At 33.6% G+C, this 18909-nt stretch overlaps 1 protein-coding gene and 1 long non-coding RNA gene across 4 annotated transcripts; one reads left to right on the forward strand and one right to left on the reverse strand.

Annotated features, from left to right (window-relative positions):
• Positions 1183-5578, reverse strand: LOC109832156. 3 transcript variants are annotated; one of them, XR_002244649.1, is made up of 6 exons: positions 5325-5578; positions 5108-5232; positions 4212-4320; positions 3946-4029; positions 1628-1780; positions 1183-1452 (listed from the first exon to the last, which is right to left on the reverse strand). It is a non-coding gene; the product is annotated as an uncharacterized LOC109832156 (long non-coding RNA). The 3 variants fall into 3 exon arrangements; XR_002244647.1 differs by lacking the exon at positions 4212-4320 and having other exon boundaries at positions 5325-5577; XR_002244648.1 differs by lacking the exons at positions 3946-4029; positions 4212-4320 and having other exon boundaries at positions 5325-5576.
• LOC109833414 (putative cyclin-B3-1) lies at positions 9623-17100 on the forward strand. The gene is made up of 22 exons (XM_020401067.1): positions 9623-9723; positions 9821-9887; positions 9963-9990; positions 10086-10121; positions 10216-10279; positions 10391-10439; positions 10522-10624; positions 10722-10757; positions 10860-10886; positions 10972-11026; positions 11998-12043; positions 12158-12248; positions 12739-12771; positions 12855-12915; positions 13991-14281; positions 14361-14486; positions 14826-14915; positions 15013-15174; positions 15280-15339; positions 15413-15511; positions 15618-15796; positions 16779-17100. The coding sequence occupies exons 1-22, from the start codon at positions 9709-9711 to the stop codon at positions 16909-16911; spliced, it is 1851 nt and encodes a 616-aa protein (XP_020256656.1). The 5' UTR covers positions 9623-9708; the 3' UTR covers positions 16912-17100.

The raw sequence follows: 18909 nt of genomic DNA on the forward strand, positions 1-18909 counted from the left end.
TTCCTTTTGATTGGAGATGACGGAGGAAATCTAGGAATTCATGAATTTGTTCATTAATGGGCTTGTCATCAACCATCATGAACTTATTGAAGGAGGAGGAGGTGAAACGCAGAATTCCGGCATCATCATAGCCATATTCTGCTTCAAGAGCATTCCATAGTTCTTTTGCACTTTTGAACTCATAATATATGTCATAAAGGTTGTCTGCAAGTGCACTAAGAATCCTATGACAACATGTCCGCAAGTGCACTAAGAATCCTATGACAACAATGATAGTTGATTTCTTCTGGTTTCATAGAGCTAGAAAAGGAGCTAGCACCAGAACCAGAAGTAGAAGGAACAGGTTGAGCAGGATCAGGAGTCAAAGGTTGAGAACCACTAGTAGATGACTCAGAAGTATCAATAGCAGATAAAAGACCTAATGTAGTGAGCCAGTATTTCATCTGATTAGCCCACCGTTTATAGTTAACACTGGTGAACTTCTCAGGTTTGACACTTTTTGAATGATCAGGAATTGCCAGAAGTCCAATTTAAGTTTACTAGTCTAGGTAGATGTAATCTGATTGAAAAAGAATTTTGTCAATATTACTAAGACCAGAAACTTAATTAAACCTGCTTTAAATCAAAAACTCTTAAAGTGAAAAGATAAAAGTTTTACTCGGGTAGTTTGGCCAGGTAAGGATAGTACTAGAGGTTGATCAATGATCGATTAAGTACCTCGTTTCTTGCAGAGCGCTTTACGCAACCCTTAAACCTTTCCTTAGACACCAACTAATCCAAGAAAACTTGAACCGGTTCACTTAAAGATTTTTTGTTTATTTACTATGAAAATTGACAGATGCAGAAATTGAGTATAGAAGCTACAAAGATTTTTTTTATAGCTAATTTAGATGCAACAAATTAAAACAATTAACTAATACAACAAGAAATTATTAATATATAAAATTCGGGTGAACAGTAATCCCGATGAACAATAATATTTTTTTTTATTTATTTTTTATTTTACTAATTAACTTAACAGCAAGAATTCTTAATCTTCTAGATTGCTGTCAAAACAAAGATATAAAAAAATATAAAACAAATTTAAAAGTTAGAAAATTCAGGCCTGATTGGGAGCAGTCGTGATATCACTGCCCTAGAAGATTAAGGACCCGCCTATCGCCCTGGCGCAGTTTGTCCTCTCTCCCCTAGCGGTAAAAACCCCCGGAATCGGCCGGCCTCTGCACTCGGGCGTGAGTCACAGAGCTTATGCTCAGATGAAAACGGTTGCCCAGTAAAATGTAGCCGAAATTTCTTGGAGGTAAGAGAGTAGAGAAGAGAAGAGAGTTTAGAAAGTGTTCCTCTTCGTTTGTGTGTATCTGAATGAGCTCCAAGCCTCCTTTTATAGGTGATGAAAGTTGTAACCCCCGCTGAATCCAATGGACCGTTACGCACGGTTATTGCTTCCATTACCTGCATGCAGCCGTTACAAAATGTGTAAAACGTGCAAAAATGAAGGCTTGAGAAGCAAAAAGGTGTGCGGCGGCGGCGTGGCGAGGCGTGCGCGCGCGCGTGTGTGGTAGAAATGCAAGGCCCACAAAACCCAAAATACTATTCAAAGCCCAATAAGGAGAGAACCAATATATACCCTTTACTATTCATCTCATTTTCCGATGTGGGACTATCCACAAAGGCAAAATTGCCTTTTCATGAATAAAACTTCCAACAACCACAAGCTGCTGCATATCCACATAAAGATCCTTTCAAAGCTACACCAACTCCTGTGTTTGTTCCTGTTAAACTAGAACACATGAAAAAATGTCCAATCAGAAAGCAATGATTTTCAAGAACTCCCTTGTAGTTAGGAACCTATAGCTCAATTTAAACAACTCACAAGCTTGAGGCACTTATTAAGAAAACATTTGAAGCCATAGATGAGCAACTAGCTGCTATTGATATGACAAGAAAGAGAGACATTGGAGTATAATCTCGTTATTTTGGAACTGTTTTTGTAAATGTGTGTATTCTAGTGCATGACACATGTAATTTCTTTTTTTTTTTGGCTCATAGTGTATGCTATATGCAAATGAATGCCATAGGATGTATGAAACTTTAATGTATAGAATTTTACTGAACCCAACATTAGCATATTTTTATGAACTATGAAATATGGTGATGTTTAATAATGTATTTTGGTGTTCACGTGATCTTCAATGCAACAATGGAATTTGATTACATGCATATCTGTTTGATTTGTTGGTACTCACCAATTGTGTATATATTAGCATGTTAATACACACCTTGTCACTCTAATAGTTTGTGTGTGTGTCTATATATATATATATATATATATATTGTTTGATCTTAACCTTAGTTATCCTTTTGATCCTCGTTTCCTTCAGAACCATGGTGGGTACTCGCAGTAATGGTAACCCATCCAGTGGCAATGGTCAGATGCCTGCCTCCTGCTGTGCAAAGCTGACCGAAGCCGGCTATTCCTCCTTCCCCTCTCGCTGTGTAAACCCAACCGGAAGCTCAAAATCGTCAAGTAGTGGAGCCACCACCTCCATCTCGTCACCGCCCTCCCTCTATCTCGTGGTTTCAATTCAATCCATGGATTTTTTGGACTCTATCATTTTTGATCTCGCCGGCATGCTGAAGCCGATGGTTGGCGACGACCATGGTTTTGATTGGGTTCATGCTGGAGTTCATCTTCACTCAAAAAAATGCTGGCTGGATCATTCTTGCTTACTTGTTCATGGTAAATCCTTTATCTTATTTTTGAATTGAGCTTAATTTGGCTAAAAAGAGAGAGTTTATGTACACAAGCTAGATCAATAAGCACAATGATGGTTTATGTATCTCACTCTATTCTAATTTTTATGTAGTTTATATTCAGTTCTCAACTCTCAGATTAGATTTTATTTGGTTAGGTGTTTACATGTTGATGGTTCATGTTGAGGTCTCTTTTGTTCGGTGCCATCATGATTATATGCACATGTTGAGCTCAATCATGCGTACATGCTCAGTTGAGCATATTTTTAAAATTAAATTATACCATTTGGTTTTCTGAGTCATTTAGTTTTTGAGTTCCATTTTGTTAGGTTTTTACATGATTACTAGTATTTAGACCCGTGCAAAGCACGGTTTCTAGAAGATTTTCTGTAAATACTTAACGTGTTACCAAAATAAAGAATTCTACTTTAAATATGAAGTATAGTCGTGAAAGTGAACTGAATAATTAATAAACAGTTCCGTTATTATTCATCTAGATATTCGATCAAGTTTAATTCAATAGTTCATTTAGGACTAACCAAATAATATTTAGTGTTTGACTCATAAATGAATAGAATTTGACCAAAGGTATATTCGATTCGAAGCTTTACAGATTATTCATCCCGTGCTAAGCACGACATCTTTACAGATTATTTTTGTGCGTGATTTTTCCTCATCTCATTTTTTGTTTTGTCACGATAAATTTATCTTAATTATACTTATGGTCATTATAACAACTTAATATAGATAAGTATTTATGGACATTATAACAACTTAATTCAACTTAACTCAGATGGACAAAAAAAAGAGTCATAATCCAGTATTTATGGACATTATAACAACTTAATTCAACACGATAGATTTTAGAGAATATGAATTTGCTAATAGACTTACAATGATGACCTCCTCTCGGACTCTGAGATCTTGATAGATTTTTTTCTAGAAGGCGTTTAATCAATTACATGATAGTGTTGATAAATTCGTATTCCTATCTATTGTCAACTAAGAGCCATAATCAAAATTTATGAATTAAGCAAATATCTATGAATTAATCAAATAACAAACACGAAGATTCCAAATCAAAATTTATGGACAAAGAAAAGAGAGTCATAATCCATTATTTGTGGACTTATAACAACTTAATTCAACACAAAAAAGATTCTTAGAATATGAATTTACTAATAGACTTACAATGATGACCTCCTCTCGGGCTCTGAGATCTTGGTCAGTACTTTAAAAACATGATGTTGCACCGCAGAAAATCAGAAAATGCCCCTTAAATTCAAAATATCAAAACTATCATTTCGATATTTTAGTTGAAGATAATATAGTGTGTATACTAAAGTTGCATCAGCAAGTTGAACTGAGTTTCACATTTGAGAAAAAGAACAACCTTTTAGGCTAAACAATGAGAAAAAGAACAACCTTTTAGGCTAAACAATGAGAAAAAGAACAACCTTTTAGGCTAAGCTCCACCCAAAAGACTCTGAAAAACTGAAACCCAGATGCAAAATCCAAACACTGCTCCAAAAACAGAGAAGAGGCAGCCTTACTACCTACAGAATTCTACAGTTTGATTCAGTGAAGCAGCTGAAATCTTAATTACAGTCAAATTTCCATTGGCATTCTATACCCAAGAAGAAATCTAAGGTGAAAAAGCAACTTTTTTTCTCCCAAGATCCTCTCTTTTCGCCTCTTTAATCAATTTCTTAAATTTAAAAAAGAAGAGAACTTAAGAAAATGAGCTCTGTCAGTATTTGCTCGCTATATTCACATTATAGTTTAAGAATTTAAGTTAGAGCAACTCCAAAAGAAATCATCAATGTCATAGTACAATACACATAATATGTTATAATGCCTTTTGGATAAATATAGATATAAGACAATTTGGGTAAAGAATAAAATTTTGATACCTCTACATTCTTTATTAGGTAAAATCAAGATAACCCTACAATTTTTCATTCAAACACTTCACATGCATAGATAAAGATTATATCTTTCTCCACATTTCCCCCTAATCCATTCAAAAAAATCTAATCTTTTTTCAACAGATCAATGTGCACACATCAATGGCAGCAACCAAATCAAGTAAACTCGAAATAATACCTCAAAAATAAAAAATAAAAAAATAAAAAAACACAAAAAATTTACCCGCTCGACCATCTTATGCTTGAGGACTTGACTCTTGTCAAGAATCTTAAAAGACCACTCAGGTAAAGAAAAACTTAATTAAGATGTCATAGATATCATCTCTTAACTGTGTTAGCTTACAGAATTTACCGCACATTCTACCAATATGACCATTTCACCCAATAAATTCTTTTTTGAAAAAAGAGAGAAGGAAAACACTTACCGAATATTCAAACTCCTGCAATCCGAAAGCTTCAAAATTCGAAGATTCTGAAATCCCCCCAATTAAGCCATCCACTCAGCATCCACGATGCTCTCCCCACTCAAATCAACCTCTTCAACGCAATACTGGAAAAACATGAACAAAATAAAAAAAAAATCACAAATTCTAACAAAAAAGGTCCAAAATAAAAAAGTTAGGGTTAGGGTTTTGAACGGACTTGAGGAGGGATGGGTAGAGGAGGTGGCGGTGGCGGAGGCGGCGAAAGAGGGCGTCGGCGAGGTGGGAGGGGAGGCGCTCCAGGGTTCGATGCAGAGATCTGAGTTGGATTGCATCTGGGATCTGAGGTCTCGTTGTTCTCCCCTCTTCGCTTCGCGATCAGAGATGGGAGGAAAAGATGGGATCTGTATAGAGAGAGAGGGGAGAGATCTGGTTCATTTCCCCCCTTTTTCTTTTTGCGGTTGGAAAGAAGAAGAGAAGTCGACGTGGGTTTTTATTTGAGAGTGGAGGGAGACATCGTGTGGAGTGGAAAGTGGAATGATAGGAAAATGGACGGTTGTGGTTGAACTGAGAGTGGGTGAGACGGTGGTTATTTGAACCATTTTCATATTATTTTTAAATTAAAATATTTGAGCAATCTGATTGGCCTAACATAAGGTTACTGTTCATTAGAGGATTTCTATTGTTCTCCTTTAGTTAATAAGAAGTAGATAAGCTCATGTTGAGCTCAATCAGATTGAAGGCAACTATGTTCGGCTCATGAATGCTTATGTTGATTGGTATATGCTCAGGTTGAGCTCAATCAGATGGACGGTGTTTGGTTCATGGGAGCTAACTCTGAGTTGTTGACCTCTTTGAGTTTTCTTTTATTTACGGTTTTTGTGTTTACATCCACATGTTGGATCAATAAGTACAATGGTGGTTTATAGTTGGTACTTTATGCTAATTTTGGGTAGTTTATACTCAGTTCTCAGCTCTCAAATTTGATTTTATTTGGTTTGCTATTTTCATGTTGATTTCATGTTCAGTTCTCTTTTATTTGGTGTTTTCATGATTATATGCACAAGTTGAGCTCAATCATGCATTCATGCTCAGTTTGAGAATATTATTTGATGGAGCTATGCCATTTGGTTTTCTGAGTTGTTGAGCTTTTGAGTTCTCTTTTGTTAGGGTTTTACATGATTATAAGCTCATGTAGAGCTCATTCAGATTGAAGGCAATTATGTTCCGTTCATGAGTTCTTATTTTGAGAGGTATATGCTCAGGTTGAGCTCAGTCAGATGGATGGTGGGATATGCACAGCTATGATGATGGTCTTTTTTTAATGTATGCAGCCAAAACTTATACTAGTAATCAATTGGCGAGGCAATACATGCGGCCAACATTGCTGTTTTATATTTTATGGCGAAGCATATTATGACGACATAGACCAAAACTGTGAGCATAATGGAACCATTCTCTATAGAATTCAGGGCTCATGTTATGTCTTCAAAGTTAATTTTGAGTCCCCTAAGTCTTTAAAGTTTTTTTAAATTTTCCCTAAAATGTTCATATGTGGACATTTTTGCAAATTACTACCTCAAATCTTTAAATATTTTTTAAATTACTCCCTCATGTTGTTACATGATTTGAAATTTCTTCCTCAAATATTTATACTTTTGTGTGATGGAAAGCAAGTTGACCCCTCATTTTTTGTTGCCAATGATTTTGTCTTATGTGGGTGGTAATCACACCATAGTGACCACAATCAAATTTTCTTTATTTTTGTAGTTTGAAACAAACACTAAAAAATGAGGTAATCTACCCATACATCAACTACTTTCTTTTCTTTTTAAGTTGAAACAAACAAATGAAAGCGGTGGAAAGCAATTATTCTCCATATTTCTGACAAAACAAACACAAGAAATAACTTTCCATGAAAGTAAAGGAAACACCAAAAAATGAAGAAATGTTGGACTTGGAAAATGGAGGAAAACAACCAAACAACCTCTATAACGAAACTACCCTTAGGGGGTGTTTGTTTTGATTTTTTTTTTGGGATTTCAAAATGGGATTTGAAATCCATAAATGATGTGGTTTTTAGGATTTGAAATCCATAAAGGGGGTTGTGTTTGCTTCAACAATATTTTGGGATTTGGAATGCTAAAACTTGTAATATTTTGTTTGTTTCATCAATATTTTGGGATTTGGAATACTATAAATTATATATTATAATATTATATAAAATTTTAATAACATATATTATATAATATATATATATATATATATATAATATTATAGATATATTATATATTATATATAATATATAATATATATTGTAATATATAAATTATATATTATTTTATATAATTTATATAATTTATATTATATATATATATATATATATATTATATTATTCTATATATTATTTATAATTAATATAATCATTATATTAATATATATTATATATATAATATAATTTAATTATCTAATATATATAATAGTATGCTACGCAGTAATTTACTACAACTATTAGCTAACGAGCATGCAGCATTGATATTAATATATATGTTAATATCATACTAATATATAATAATATATATATATATATATCTATATATATATATATATATATATATATATATATATATTATATATATATATTAATATATTATATATGTTTATATTATATATTATATATTATATATTTATTATATATATATATAATTATATATAATATATATATATATATTATATATATTATATTATATACTAAAATTATTATTATTATATATAGATTATATATTATTGATGTATATTTATATATATATATAATATATATAATATTATATCATACATATTAATATGTATATAAATATAATTATATATAAATAATAATATTCATATATACATAATTATATATATAAATAATTATATTATAATTATATTTATATTATATTAATATATTAACATTATAATATATATATGCTATATATATTATATATATATACTATATATCTAGTTATATATGATATATTTATTTATATATATAATAATATAATATTATATATACTATTATATATATATATATATAATTTATAATATATTATATAATATATGGCTAGCAGTAATTTAGCTACAGCAGTGAACAGTGATATATAATTATATATATATTTGTATATTATATATATATATATTATATTATATATATATATATATATAATACAATATATATATATATATATATATATTATATTATATATATATATATTAAATTATATATATATATAGATGTATTATATTAAATATTATATTATTATAATATTATATATAATATATTAATTTTATATTAATCTTATATTATAAGCATTAATACATCAATATCCAACCCACATCCTCTCTCAAGTGTAGAATTTCACAAATGCCTAAATATAATAGTTTTTAATATTTTGGGATTTGATATCCCAAAATTGGTTTTGAAACAAACAAAGTTATTGATTTCTAAAACCTTATATCCCAAAAAAAAGATGGAAACAAGAGAGAGGATTTCACAAATCCTAATAAAATATTATTGTTTTATAATTTAGGGATTCAATATCCCAAAAAAAAAAGTGAAACAAACAAAGTTATGGATTTTTAAAACCACAAAAAAGCACTTTTTACATCCCAAAACTATCATATCCCAAAAAAAAACCAAAACAAACACCCCCTTAGTTAATATTGCATATCTGCCAGCCTAGAAAAGAGAGCATAATAAATTTGGAATGAAAAATATTTCTACATCAACTATCCCATGACTGGTGCCATATTTGGGTCTAAATGGAATTATTCATTTGTAATTTAGAACACCAAGATTGCATACATTTGTAATAGTATAATCGAGAAAAATAACGTATGTAAGAAATAAAAAAAAATTATGATTTTTATATTCTTTAAAAGCGAATAAAATAGAGAAAACAACATGCTTTATATCACATGCATTTGCACAAGTCAAAATTTTATATTATTTGAAACTAAAATGTCCTCATCCAACTTTGATTGTGATCTGAGATTAGTTTAAACCATACAGATGTACCAAAAAATTTATATCTTACCCAAAAAAAAAAAAGAAAAGAAAAAAAAGAAACCCACCCAAAAAAAATTATGATTTGCATAGATCACCACATTATACTTATGATTGGCGTAGATCACCGTGTTATATGGTGGATCTTCTGATTGAATTTTCACTTCACACAAACCAAATCATCATAAATGCATGTCATCCAAATTATTTTCAAGTGCATATAATAATGTAACAAATGGCGATCCAATCTCAAGATATATATACTCTTCTAATGTTCATTCAAAAAATTTCCGAATCACACATTTCTTTTCTCATAACAGCAAAAATTAAATACGTAAGCAGGTTCAAAGAGAATAACAAAGTTCGTAGTGTCACTTTTGGGCCAAAAAGAGCTCGCTGCGGTTCAGTGACCGGTACGCAAGCGTTGTACCCGGCCCAGCCTGGCATAAAGACCGACCGCCTCCCCTCAAACGAACATAATTTTGAATTCTCCTCAAAACCCCCCCTTTTCTCTCTGTCTCACACCCTCTCTCTCTCGAGAGCCGCAGGCGAGAGAAAGAAAATGGTTTCCTTCAAGGTCAGAGAAAGATAAAACCCTAGAAATCAATCATCTTCAATTTTACTTTTCCTCTTTAAATCCTCATCAGATTCTTTTTTTTTTCCTTTTAAATTAGGGTAAAGAAACAAAAATCAGCGCTATTTCCACTCGAATCCTCGACGAGAATCGAGCTCCCAAGAACAGTAATCAAACCCTAAAACTCCCCCCTTTTTTTCTTTTTCTAACTCTTCTTTCTTAATCTTATTTATTTCTTGAAGGTTTGAAGAGGGCTGACGATCAATATGGGTATCTCATAGTTCACTTGGCTCCTTCTCTCTTCCAAATTTAAAAGCCCTAGCTTTGACGAAATTAAGTGCGATTTCTTTCCTTTATTTTGACAGACGAGCTACAGGGAAGGTTCCAATGGCGAGTTTGCGGTAATGGGGATCCTATTTTGCTGACAAATTTGTGTAAGCATGATCTCTTGTTAAAGAAATTGCTGATTTTGTTCTTTTCCGGTTGAAATTGAAGGAAATCTGGGTTTCTTAGTTCATCAGCAGCGGGGACAACTAAGATTGATTTGAATCGTGGCAAGGTTTTGGACATGACCTTGTCTTATTCTTAACATTTGAAAACTTTCCAAATTTAACTATCTAAATTTGAGAAATACGCCACCAAATATGGCTAACTGCCGTTTCTTTCTCAGGGAAAGGTGCAGGGTTTGGAGAATTCTATGGCAAAATGTGAAATTTCTGGTAAGATTCAGGGCTCTAACGTCTCCTATTTTGCTGATTGATAGATGCTTTCGTCATTTTTTTGTATGCGGTTATTGAATAGTCAAATCAAGGGCTGGAAGAAAAGCATTGGTTGACATCAGCAATTTGAAGAAAAGTAGAAGCAACCAATGTGGACATGAGCTGAGTAATAAACCCAAAATAATGTGAGTGAGCATCCTACTTACATGGATGTTTATATTTTAAAATATTCATACACTGCAAATGAGTTACCCATTTGTTTTATTTTTTTTATTGATCCAGGAAAGAAAAGTTAGTGGGAAGTAATTTATCTCAAGGGTATGCAATGCTGGTTGTGTTTACTGTTTGATTGCTATATTTGGACTCATCATGCATGATTATTTTTGTTAATTTCGTTTTATATTTGAAATGGCCATGCAGCAAGACAACTGGAATTCATCGGCCTAGGTAAATTTCTTGCTTTCGGAAGAATTACCACATTAATTCTTAAATTTCAATCAATGTATATCTTGATTGTCAAATTTAACCTCAGGGTTTCTTTGACAAAGAGCGTGGTGATAGCAAGTGTGTTGAGCAAACCCGTCAAAGTATGAATGACACCTTACTCTCAAATTTTCATTGTTCTTGAGCCTACTCTTTTGTATTTTGTGTGGTATTGTTCTGTTGCTTGTTGATATGAAGTTTGTGCAATTGCATGTATCAACAGGCGAAAGCACATGGATAATTGCCCATAAATGCAAACTGAACATGGATATTTTATGTTAGATGTGTATTTATTGTCTATATAGATATATCTGTATCAAAACACTAGAAAGAAGAATGCTCAATCATTCATGCACATACTTTTATGTGCTAACGTGTAGATATATCTGTATCAAAACACTAGAAAGAAGAATGCTCAATCATTCATGCACATACTTTTATGTGCTAACGTGTAGATATATCTGTATCAAAACACTAGAAAGAAGAATGCTCAATCATTCATGCACATACTTTTATGTGCTAACGTGCATATGGACATGTGTGCATGTGTTTCTTATATGAACAGTTGATCATTTTCAATGAATTTTGTCCAGTATTTCTTCCATGCTATAGTGATCTATAATATAGTGGACTGCATTTTAGTTCTTGTATTTTTTGTTAGTACATCTCATCGTTTGATTATGCTAAACATGTACCAAAGTACCTCGAATCAAGTACACACGGCCTGCCCATTTTGTTATCAATGTGTTCAGGGCTGATGTGTTGTGCAAGACAATGCATTTTTTTTTTGTGTTGCCCATGCTGGTATGATTTGTTTATTTAAGTTCATAAACATGATGCTTAGCCAATTGTTACCCATGTTGGTATGATTTGTTTATTGAAGTTCATTCTTAGCCTACCAAGTTTATGCTTGCATCATGTGTTAAACTATATCCCTTTCTTCCTTTTTTTATTACTAAATCTTTAGAATAGGATTTCTATTTTTTAACTCTATGATGTAAAGTCTATAGTGGTTATATTTCATTTATGAGCAATGTATTTATGTTTTATTCTATGGTTGTTTTTCTCTTTCAAGGAAAATACAAAAAGTTCAGTAAGAGCTAATGGCAGAAATACACATGGTATCTATCTTAACCACCCAATGCCTTGAACGTCTGATAAATTTTTTATTTTGAAAGCCTAAACCTAATTTTCCCTCAATATTCATGCACTAAATATTGTTCATGTTGGTGAAGTTGAGTGTAGCATGAGAAGAAAAGCACATATTGAAACCAGCAGCTGTCAGGGCCATCGGGTTAACCAGCCACTTGACAGTTCAAAACCAGTGTAAGTTTCTTGGCCCACTGTGATTTGTTGTGTTTGGTTCAAACGACAAAGTTGTCTTTCAGGCCAATTTGCTCGATACCTATTGTGATACCCCCAACTTTTAGGCCTACATCGGGTACTCAAAGAGGTTTCAGTGGGTTTATAATGTAAGTCCTAAGGATTCAAGTGCAAAAATTGCTACCATTTATGGTAGTGGATTGAGCCAATCTACATCTTGCACTTAGTGGGTCCCAAGGCTTACGATGCGCCCACGGACTGCACCTACAGGTCCCAAGGCTTCCATCAGGCCAATGGGCTCACGGATCCGGGGCATGACACCTTCCATATAAAAAGACGGTTTTACATAGTCACTTCTCAGTTTCACTCCTTTTTGCACATGCACCTTATGTTACAAAAGTTAAGATGTTGTCAGCCTAATACCTGCAATCAGCTAAACAAAAGCCCTTGTGTCTAGCATAATATGGTTCAATTATTTCCTTCTCTTTTACAGCAAAAATCAGGGTGTAAAGCTTTCACGGCCAAGGTATGAAGCTCTTAAACTTAGTTTAGCTTTGTCCTTTCAGAATGTATAGGTATCTATATTGATACTATTATTTTTGGTAATAGGCTGTCATTTGCAACTCAGAGAGCTTTGGATGCAAACATCTTATCAAGAAAACCTGTTGGGGTATGTAAGATATGTTGACTGTCATCATTTTTCTTTGATGTAAAGCTTGCAGTTGTTGTTTTATTGTTGTAGATTGTGTATTCTGTGTCTTGCCTTTTGTTTTGTGTGTTCCTTAATCTTTAAGACCTGAAACAATGGATCCTATTATTGCTAGCCAGTTTACTTTTGTATGACTCCTCTTCGATGCATCAAATTTCTTCTGTGAGCATCTTTTTGCTTATAAAACATATCAGGTAGATTTTTTTTCAACTTGTTTCCTTATAATTTCATTAGTCTTTAACTGGGAAATGAATGTTTGTTGGGGAAGGATTCTCATAATACTTGTGCGCACGCACGCATATGTGTGAAGCAGACCAGAATGAATGAATATAAGTTGCAACTTGCGCTAGTATTTCCTGTGAATATTAAAGACTTGAGATTATATTATTGGAAGTGGATAGTTACATTAGAGTAATGATATGGTTGCCTCAAGCAATCACCATTTATATGCGATGTTGTTTCAAAAGGGTATGTTCTTGAAATTATGGCGTAAGATCAATTCACTCACTATTTTCTTTTGCTAGTTTATTTGACACAATAGTTAGCATTATCGTATGGCCATATTCCTGTAAGCATGCACATCCATTGAGTTGATCTCACTATATTGGAGGATTAACAAAATGATTATCCAAAGATTGCGAGCATCAATATGGTGTTAAGCTTTTATAAGTTGGTGTCAAATTTGTTGAGGAAAATGATGTGAAAGTAAGGAGTTATAATAACCAACTAGAAGGTACCGTTAACTACTTTTAGTTGTATTATTTAAAATGGCCGGCAAAAGAACTATTTCCTAGACTTGCATTATTGACGAACTAAAGTGATAGATCCTGCCTGCAGTTTAGCAATATTCAAGGTTGTGACAATTAATTTACACTGAAGCATGGGCATTCAATAAATTTAGAAAGGAAAAGTATAATTGCTAGGTATATGGTTATATATTTGTTCCTAGTTCTTGATTTCCTATTCAAAATAAAAGTTAGCAACATGGAATGCAGTAGTCTGTTTTTGCTAATATTATATCGTTCACCTTTTCCAGATAAAAGCAACCAGCTTACAGACCAACTCAAAATTGAGAAGCACTCTTATGACCAAGTATAAATCCAATGTTGAAATATCGATCACTGATAATGCATGTGTAAATGAGATAGCAGCAGAACCAAACAGTTTCGGTCCTGGTGATAACGAATTAGTGAGCTCTCAAGATGGTCTATCAAAAGCTGAGTCTGATGGCAAAAGCTGCTCCATTGACACTGTGAAGGCCATTATTTCAAAACCAAAATGCAAGCGTCGGAGATCTTATACATCATCATTAGTGGCAAGATCAGAGGTTCATGAAATTATCTAGTTACTTTTCAAATTTCAGGTATTTTCTTATTGTTAAAATTATAATTATTTTTTTCTGTCAGACCCCAGGAAATTTTTCTGAGACTTCTAACTTTATTGGGAAGGACGTCAATATTGATGACAATATGAACCCCTTAGAGGTCACGGAATACGTTGATGATATCTATCAGTATTATTGGGCTATGGAGGTGAGTCCATTAACAGAGTACTTGTATTGTTTGATGTAGAGTTTTCTATTTATGAGAACTAGTATATTATTATCTATACTTTATAGTTTGATTTTAAAATTTCAATATATTGATGGAAAAAGTCTTAAATGATAGTAAAACTGCAAGTGTCCTATTCTTCAGGTTTTATCCAGGTGTATTCTGTAAATCATGGTATCAAATAGATTCACTAGTATATGGACTCTTGTATGAGCAAACAGAATTAATCAACTTTGACATAAATAGCAATGTAGAATAAATAACAAGATTTCATATCTTATTCTTCAAATCTAATTTTTTTGATGATCTTAATGTCATCAGGTACAGAATTTGTTACCAGCAAACTACATGACCATACAGTCAGATATTACTCCTAGAATGAGGGGCATTCTTGTCAACTGGTTAATTGAAGTATAACATGATATCTTCCTCGTTCTATTGCTTCATACCTTTTCTTACCTTTTCTTTATATTCAAACTGAGCAAGCTGTTTTGTTTTCACGAACCAGGTACACCTAAAATTTCAGCTGATGCAAGAGACCCTTTTTCTCATGGTTCAGTTGCTGGATAGAGTGCTTTCTGTTGTTCCAATAAAAAAGGATCAATTGCAGATGGTTGGCCTTGTTGCGCTTCTGCTGGCCTCTAAATATGAAGACTATTGGCATCCAAAGGTTGAGCTAGTCTAGTCCATTTAATTCTTTCATCGCCAGCATTTCTGAGATAACAGCTAGTTGAAAGATTACAACAATTAATTTATGATTAAAATCTGTTTACAGATAAATGAACTGATCAGCATATCGGCAAATTCTTACACGAGGGATCAGATGCTTGCCATGGTGTGGCTCTTATTCACTACTAATGCACAGATTTATCTGTTAGATGATAATCAATGTTTTGTTTCTTTTCCAGGAGAAGCTTGTTCTCAGACAGTTGAGTTTCCGATTAAATTTGCCTACTCCGTATGTCTTCATGTTGAGGTTTCTTAAAGCTGCACAATCCGACAAAAAGGTGCATTGTGGGATGCCTCCAAGTCAATAAATTCAGTCGTTGATGATGTTCATCATTCTGAGTATATACATTTGCTGTTGTTTCGGTTTCCTTTTTCCTTTTCCAGCTTGAACATTTGGCTTTCTACCTTATTGAATTATGTCTTGGGGAGTACGAAGCTTTGAAGTATAGGCCATCCTTGCTGTGTGCATCAGCAATCTATGTTGCACGCTGCTCCCTGCAAATTACCCCAGCTTGGACAGGACTTCTAAGGAAATATGCACGATATGAAGAATCACAACTTAGGTATCTCTCAACTGCTACTTTTAATCTGTTCTTCTTCATCATTGTATCATTTAGTTTAGCGCCTATCAGTTAGTGTTTCATTGTACACACGTGTATGAGTTACTTATCAGGCTAGATATCATTAGCAACTATCTCGTGTTCAATAGATATGTGAGTATATATACACAAATTAAAATCAAATTCATGAATGAGTTGTCATAAAATAGAAGTAAAATGGTAATGAAGCATGGCCGTAGGGGTGCATTCGGTCCGGATACGGCTCGGATATGATGCTTATCATATCCATATCCGCTTACCCATCTCGGATACAGATACGAATACAGATATACATCGGTAAGAAAAATTTATAGCCATATCCGCTAAAATCGGATACGGTTACGGATATACATGCGGATATATAAGCGGATATGCATGCAGATGCTAAAATCGGATACGGTTACGGATATACATGCGGATATATAAGCGGATATGCATGCAGATACAAAACACATAAAACAAAACTAGATAGTATTGAGAAAAACATAGTTCATGTGATATAAAAGAGTTTGTTAATATGTCCATTATAATTGAAAAGTTAAGATTAGACATCTTGATCATCAAAATTAACTACAAATCCATAATCTAAGAATCGAAACTATCGTAAGAGTATGACTAATATGTATTCGGATATTTTGGATACGGATACGGATATTTCACTACAAAACCATATCCGTAACCATATCCTATCGGTTATAGATTTGAGTAACCATATTCGTATCCTAACGGATACGGTTACGGATATTTTCTCGGATACGGATACGGTTTAGCACCCCTACATGGGGCTTCAAGAAATGGTGTGATCTTCCTAGAATTAGAACTCAATAACGACATGAAACAAAGTAGGTTGCAGTTCTCTCTGAAGTGTTGCTTTCTTACTGATTTGCAACAAAAATGGTCATTACTTTATTTATTTATTGATGAATGATGACATTTCTCTCTACAGGGTTTGTGCAGAGATGATACTGAGATTTCATAAAGCTGCTTGTTTGAAACCAACACGAATTACCTATGATAAGTACCTAAGCCCAGATCGAAGTTGTGTTGCTGCCCTAACTGCGATCAATGAGCTTCCTTGATCAAGTTAGAATGGTTAAATTTGTGAATCTGTAACGAGCCCCTTGTCTTGCACAATTTTTCTTTGGCATGTCAAATGCTAGATTGAGTCCTTACTAAGTCTTGTTGTAAATTTGTGGGCTGCTTACAGAATCTATGTTTTGTTTGAGATAAAGCTAATATGATCTATATTGAGTGATCATTCTTCTTTTTTTAAATGTACTGTTAATTAGTTTGCTGATATTGGTCTTCTATTATAATATTACCATTCTAACATCTTATACAAACTTTGGTGATTCACGTATCATAACAACCATTGTTCGTGTTTTTTATTCTTCAATCTGCCTTTTATGTACTGTTGGAATTTTATTACGTTACAGATATGTCTACTCCATCTAATTAATCGCAAGTTTCAAGCAATGGTTGTTATAATTACGTGGAGGTTGCAGCTGTTTGTTTTTACAATTACGTGAAGATTAAATTTTTTTTAATCCATTGCGTGGGGACTGTGGCACATTATTACTATCATGATTTTCATCACCGTCTAAGACCTTTTTTTTGAAGATGCTCTAAATAGTTAGGGAAGTTGACAATGTTTCATTAATGAAGCGAGGAGTTGAGGACTTGGTGTACACTGTAAAGGTCATCACCATCAGGTTGCGAAATTCGATGACATGGAAATTATATAGAGAGGCCTTGATGTTAACCTCTTGGCGGTTCAATTGGCAGGCAGAATGGAGCTAGGTTGAAAATCATGAATTAAAAGAAACTCGCATAGTACAAATTTTGAAAACAGACCCTTTGCAAAAATATTCTCAAAAAAAGACTCGTTTTCACTTTATTTTCAAAAAACGATCTAGTTTTTCACTTTATTTTCAAAAAACGATCTACTTTGTTGAAACTGGGTCGTTTTTATGTAAAAAATATTCCCAAACTTCACGGGAGTTGAACTCCCGTGAAGTTTTTTTCATAACAAAACTTTACGGGAGTTCAACTCCCGTGAAGTTTGTGAACATTTTTCACAAAAAACGACCCAGTTTCAGCATCAGGGCTGAAACTAGGTCGTTTTTTGCAAATATTTTCAAAACGAGTTTTTTTTTTGAGAATATTTTTGCAAAGGGTGTTGGAAACTTATTCATGAAAAGGCAATTTTGCCTTTGTGAATAGTCCCACATCGGAAAATGAGATGAATAGTAAAGGGTATATAATGGTTCTCTCCTTATTGGGCTTTGAATAGTGTTTTGGGTTTTGTGGGCTTTGCGGTTCTACCACACACGCGCGCGCGCGCACGCACGCCGCGCCTCGCCCCGCCCGCCACGCCGCACACTTTTGCTTCTCAAGCCTTCATTTTTGCACGTTTTACACATTTTGTAACGGCTGCATGCGGGTAACGGAAGCAATAACCGTGCGTAACGGTCCCTTGGATTCAGCGGGGGTTACACCTTTCATCACCTATAAAAGGAGGCTTGGAGCTCATTCAGAATCACACCAACGAAGAGGAACACTTTCTAAACTCTCTTCTCTTCTCTACTCTCTTACCTCCAAGAAATTTCGGCTACATTTTACTGGGCAACCGTTTTCATCTGAGCATAAGCTCTGTGTCTCACGCCCGAGTGCAGAGGCCGGCCGATTCCGGGGGTTTTTACCGCTAGGGGAGAGAGGACAAACTGCGCCAGGGCGATAGGCGGGTCCTTAATCTTCTAGGGCAGTGATATCACGACTGCTCCCAATCAGGCCTGAATTTTCTAACTCTTTAATTTGTTTTTTTATATTATTATTGTTTTGACAGCAATCTAGAAGATTAAGTAATAATTCTTGCTGTTAAGTTAATTAGAAAAAAAAGATATATATATAAAAATAAAAAAAAAATTTACTGTTCATCGGGATTACTGTTCACCCGAATTTTATATATTTGTTGTATTAGTTAATTGTTTTAACTAATATGACTGAATATTGCCAAGAACACGGTATTATTCATGAGGTTACTGCTCCCTATACACCACAGTCTAACAGGGTAGCTG

This window comes from Asparagus officinalis, chromosome 3 (genome assembly GCF_001876935.1).
Source record: "Asparagus officinalis chromosome 3, Aspof.V1, whole genome shotgun sequence".
NCBI classification, from domain to species: Eukaryota; Viridiplantae; Streptophyta; class Magnoliopsida; order Asparagales; family Asparagaceae; genus Asparagus; species Asparagus officinalis.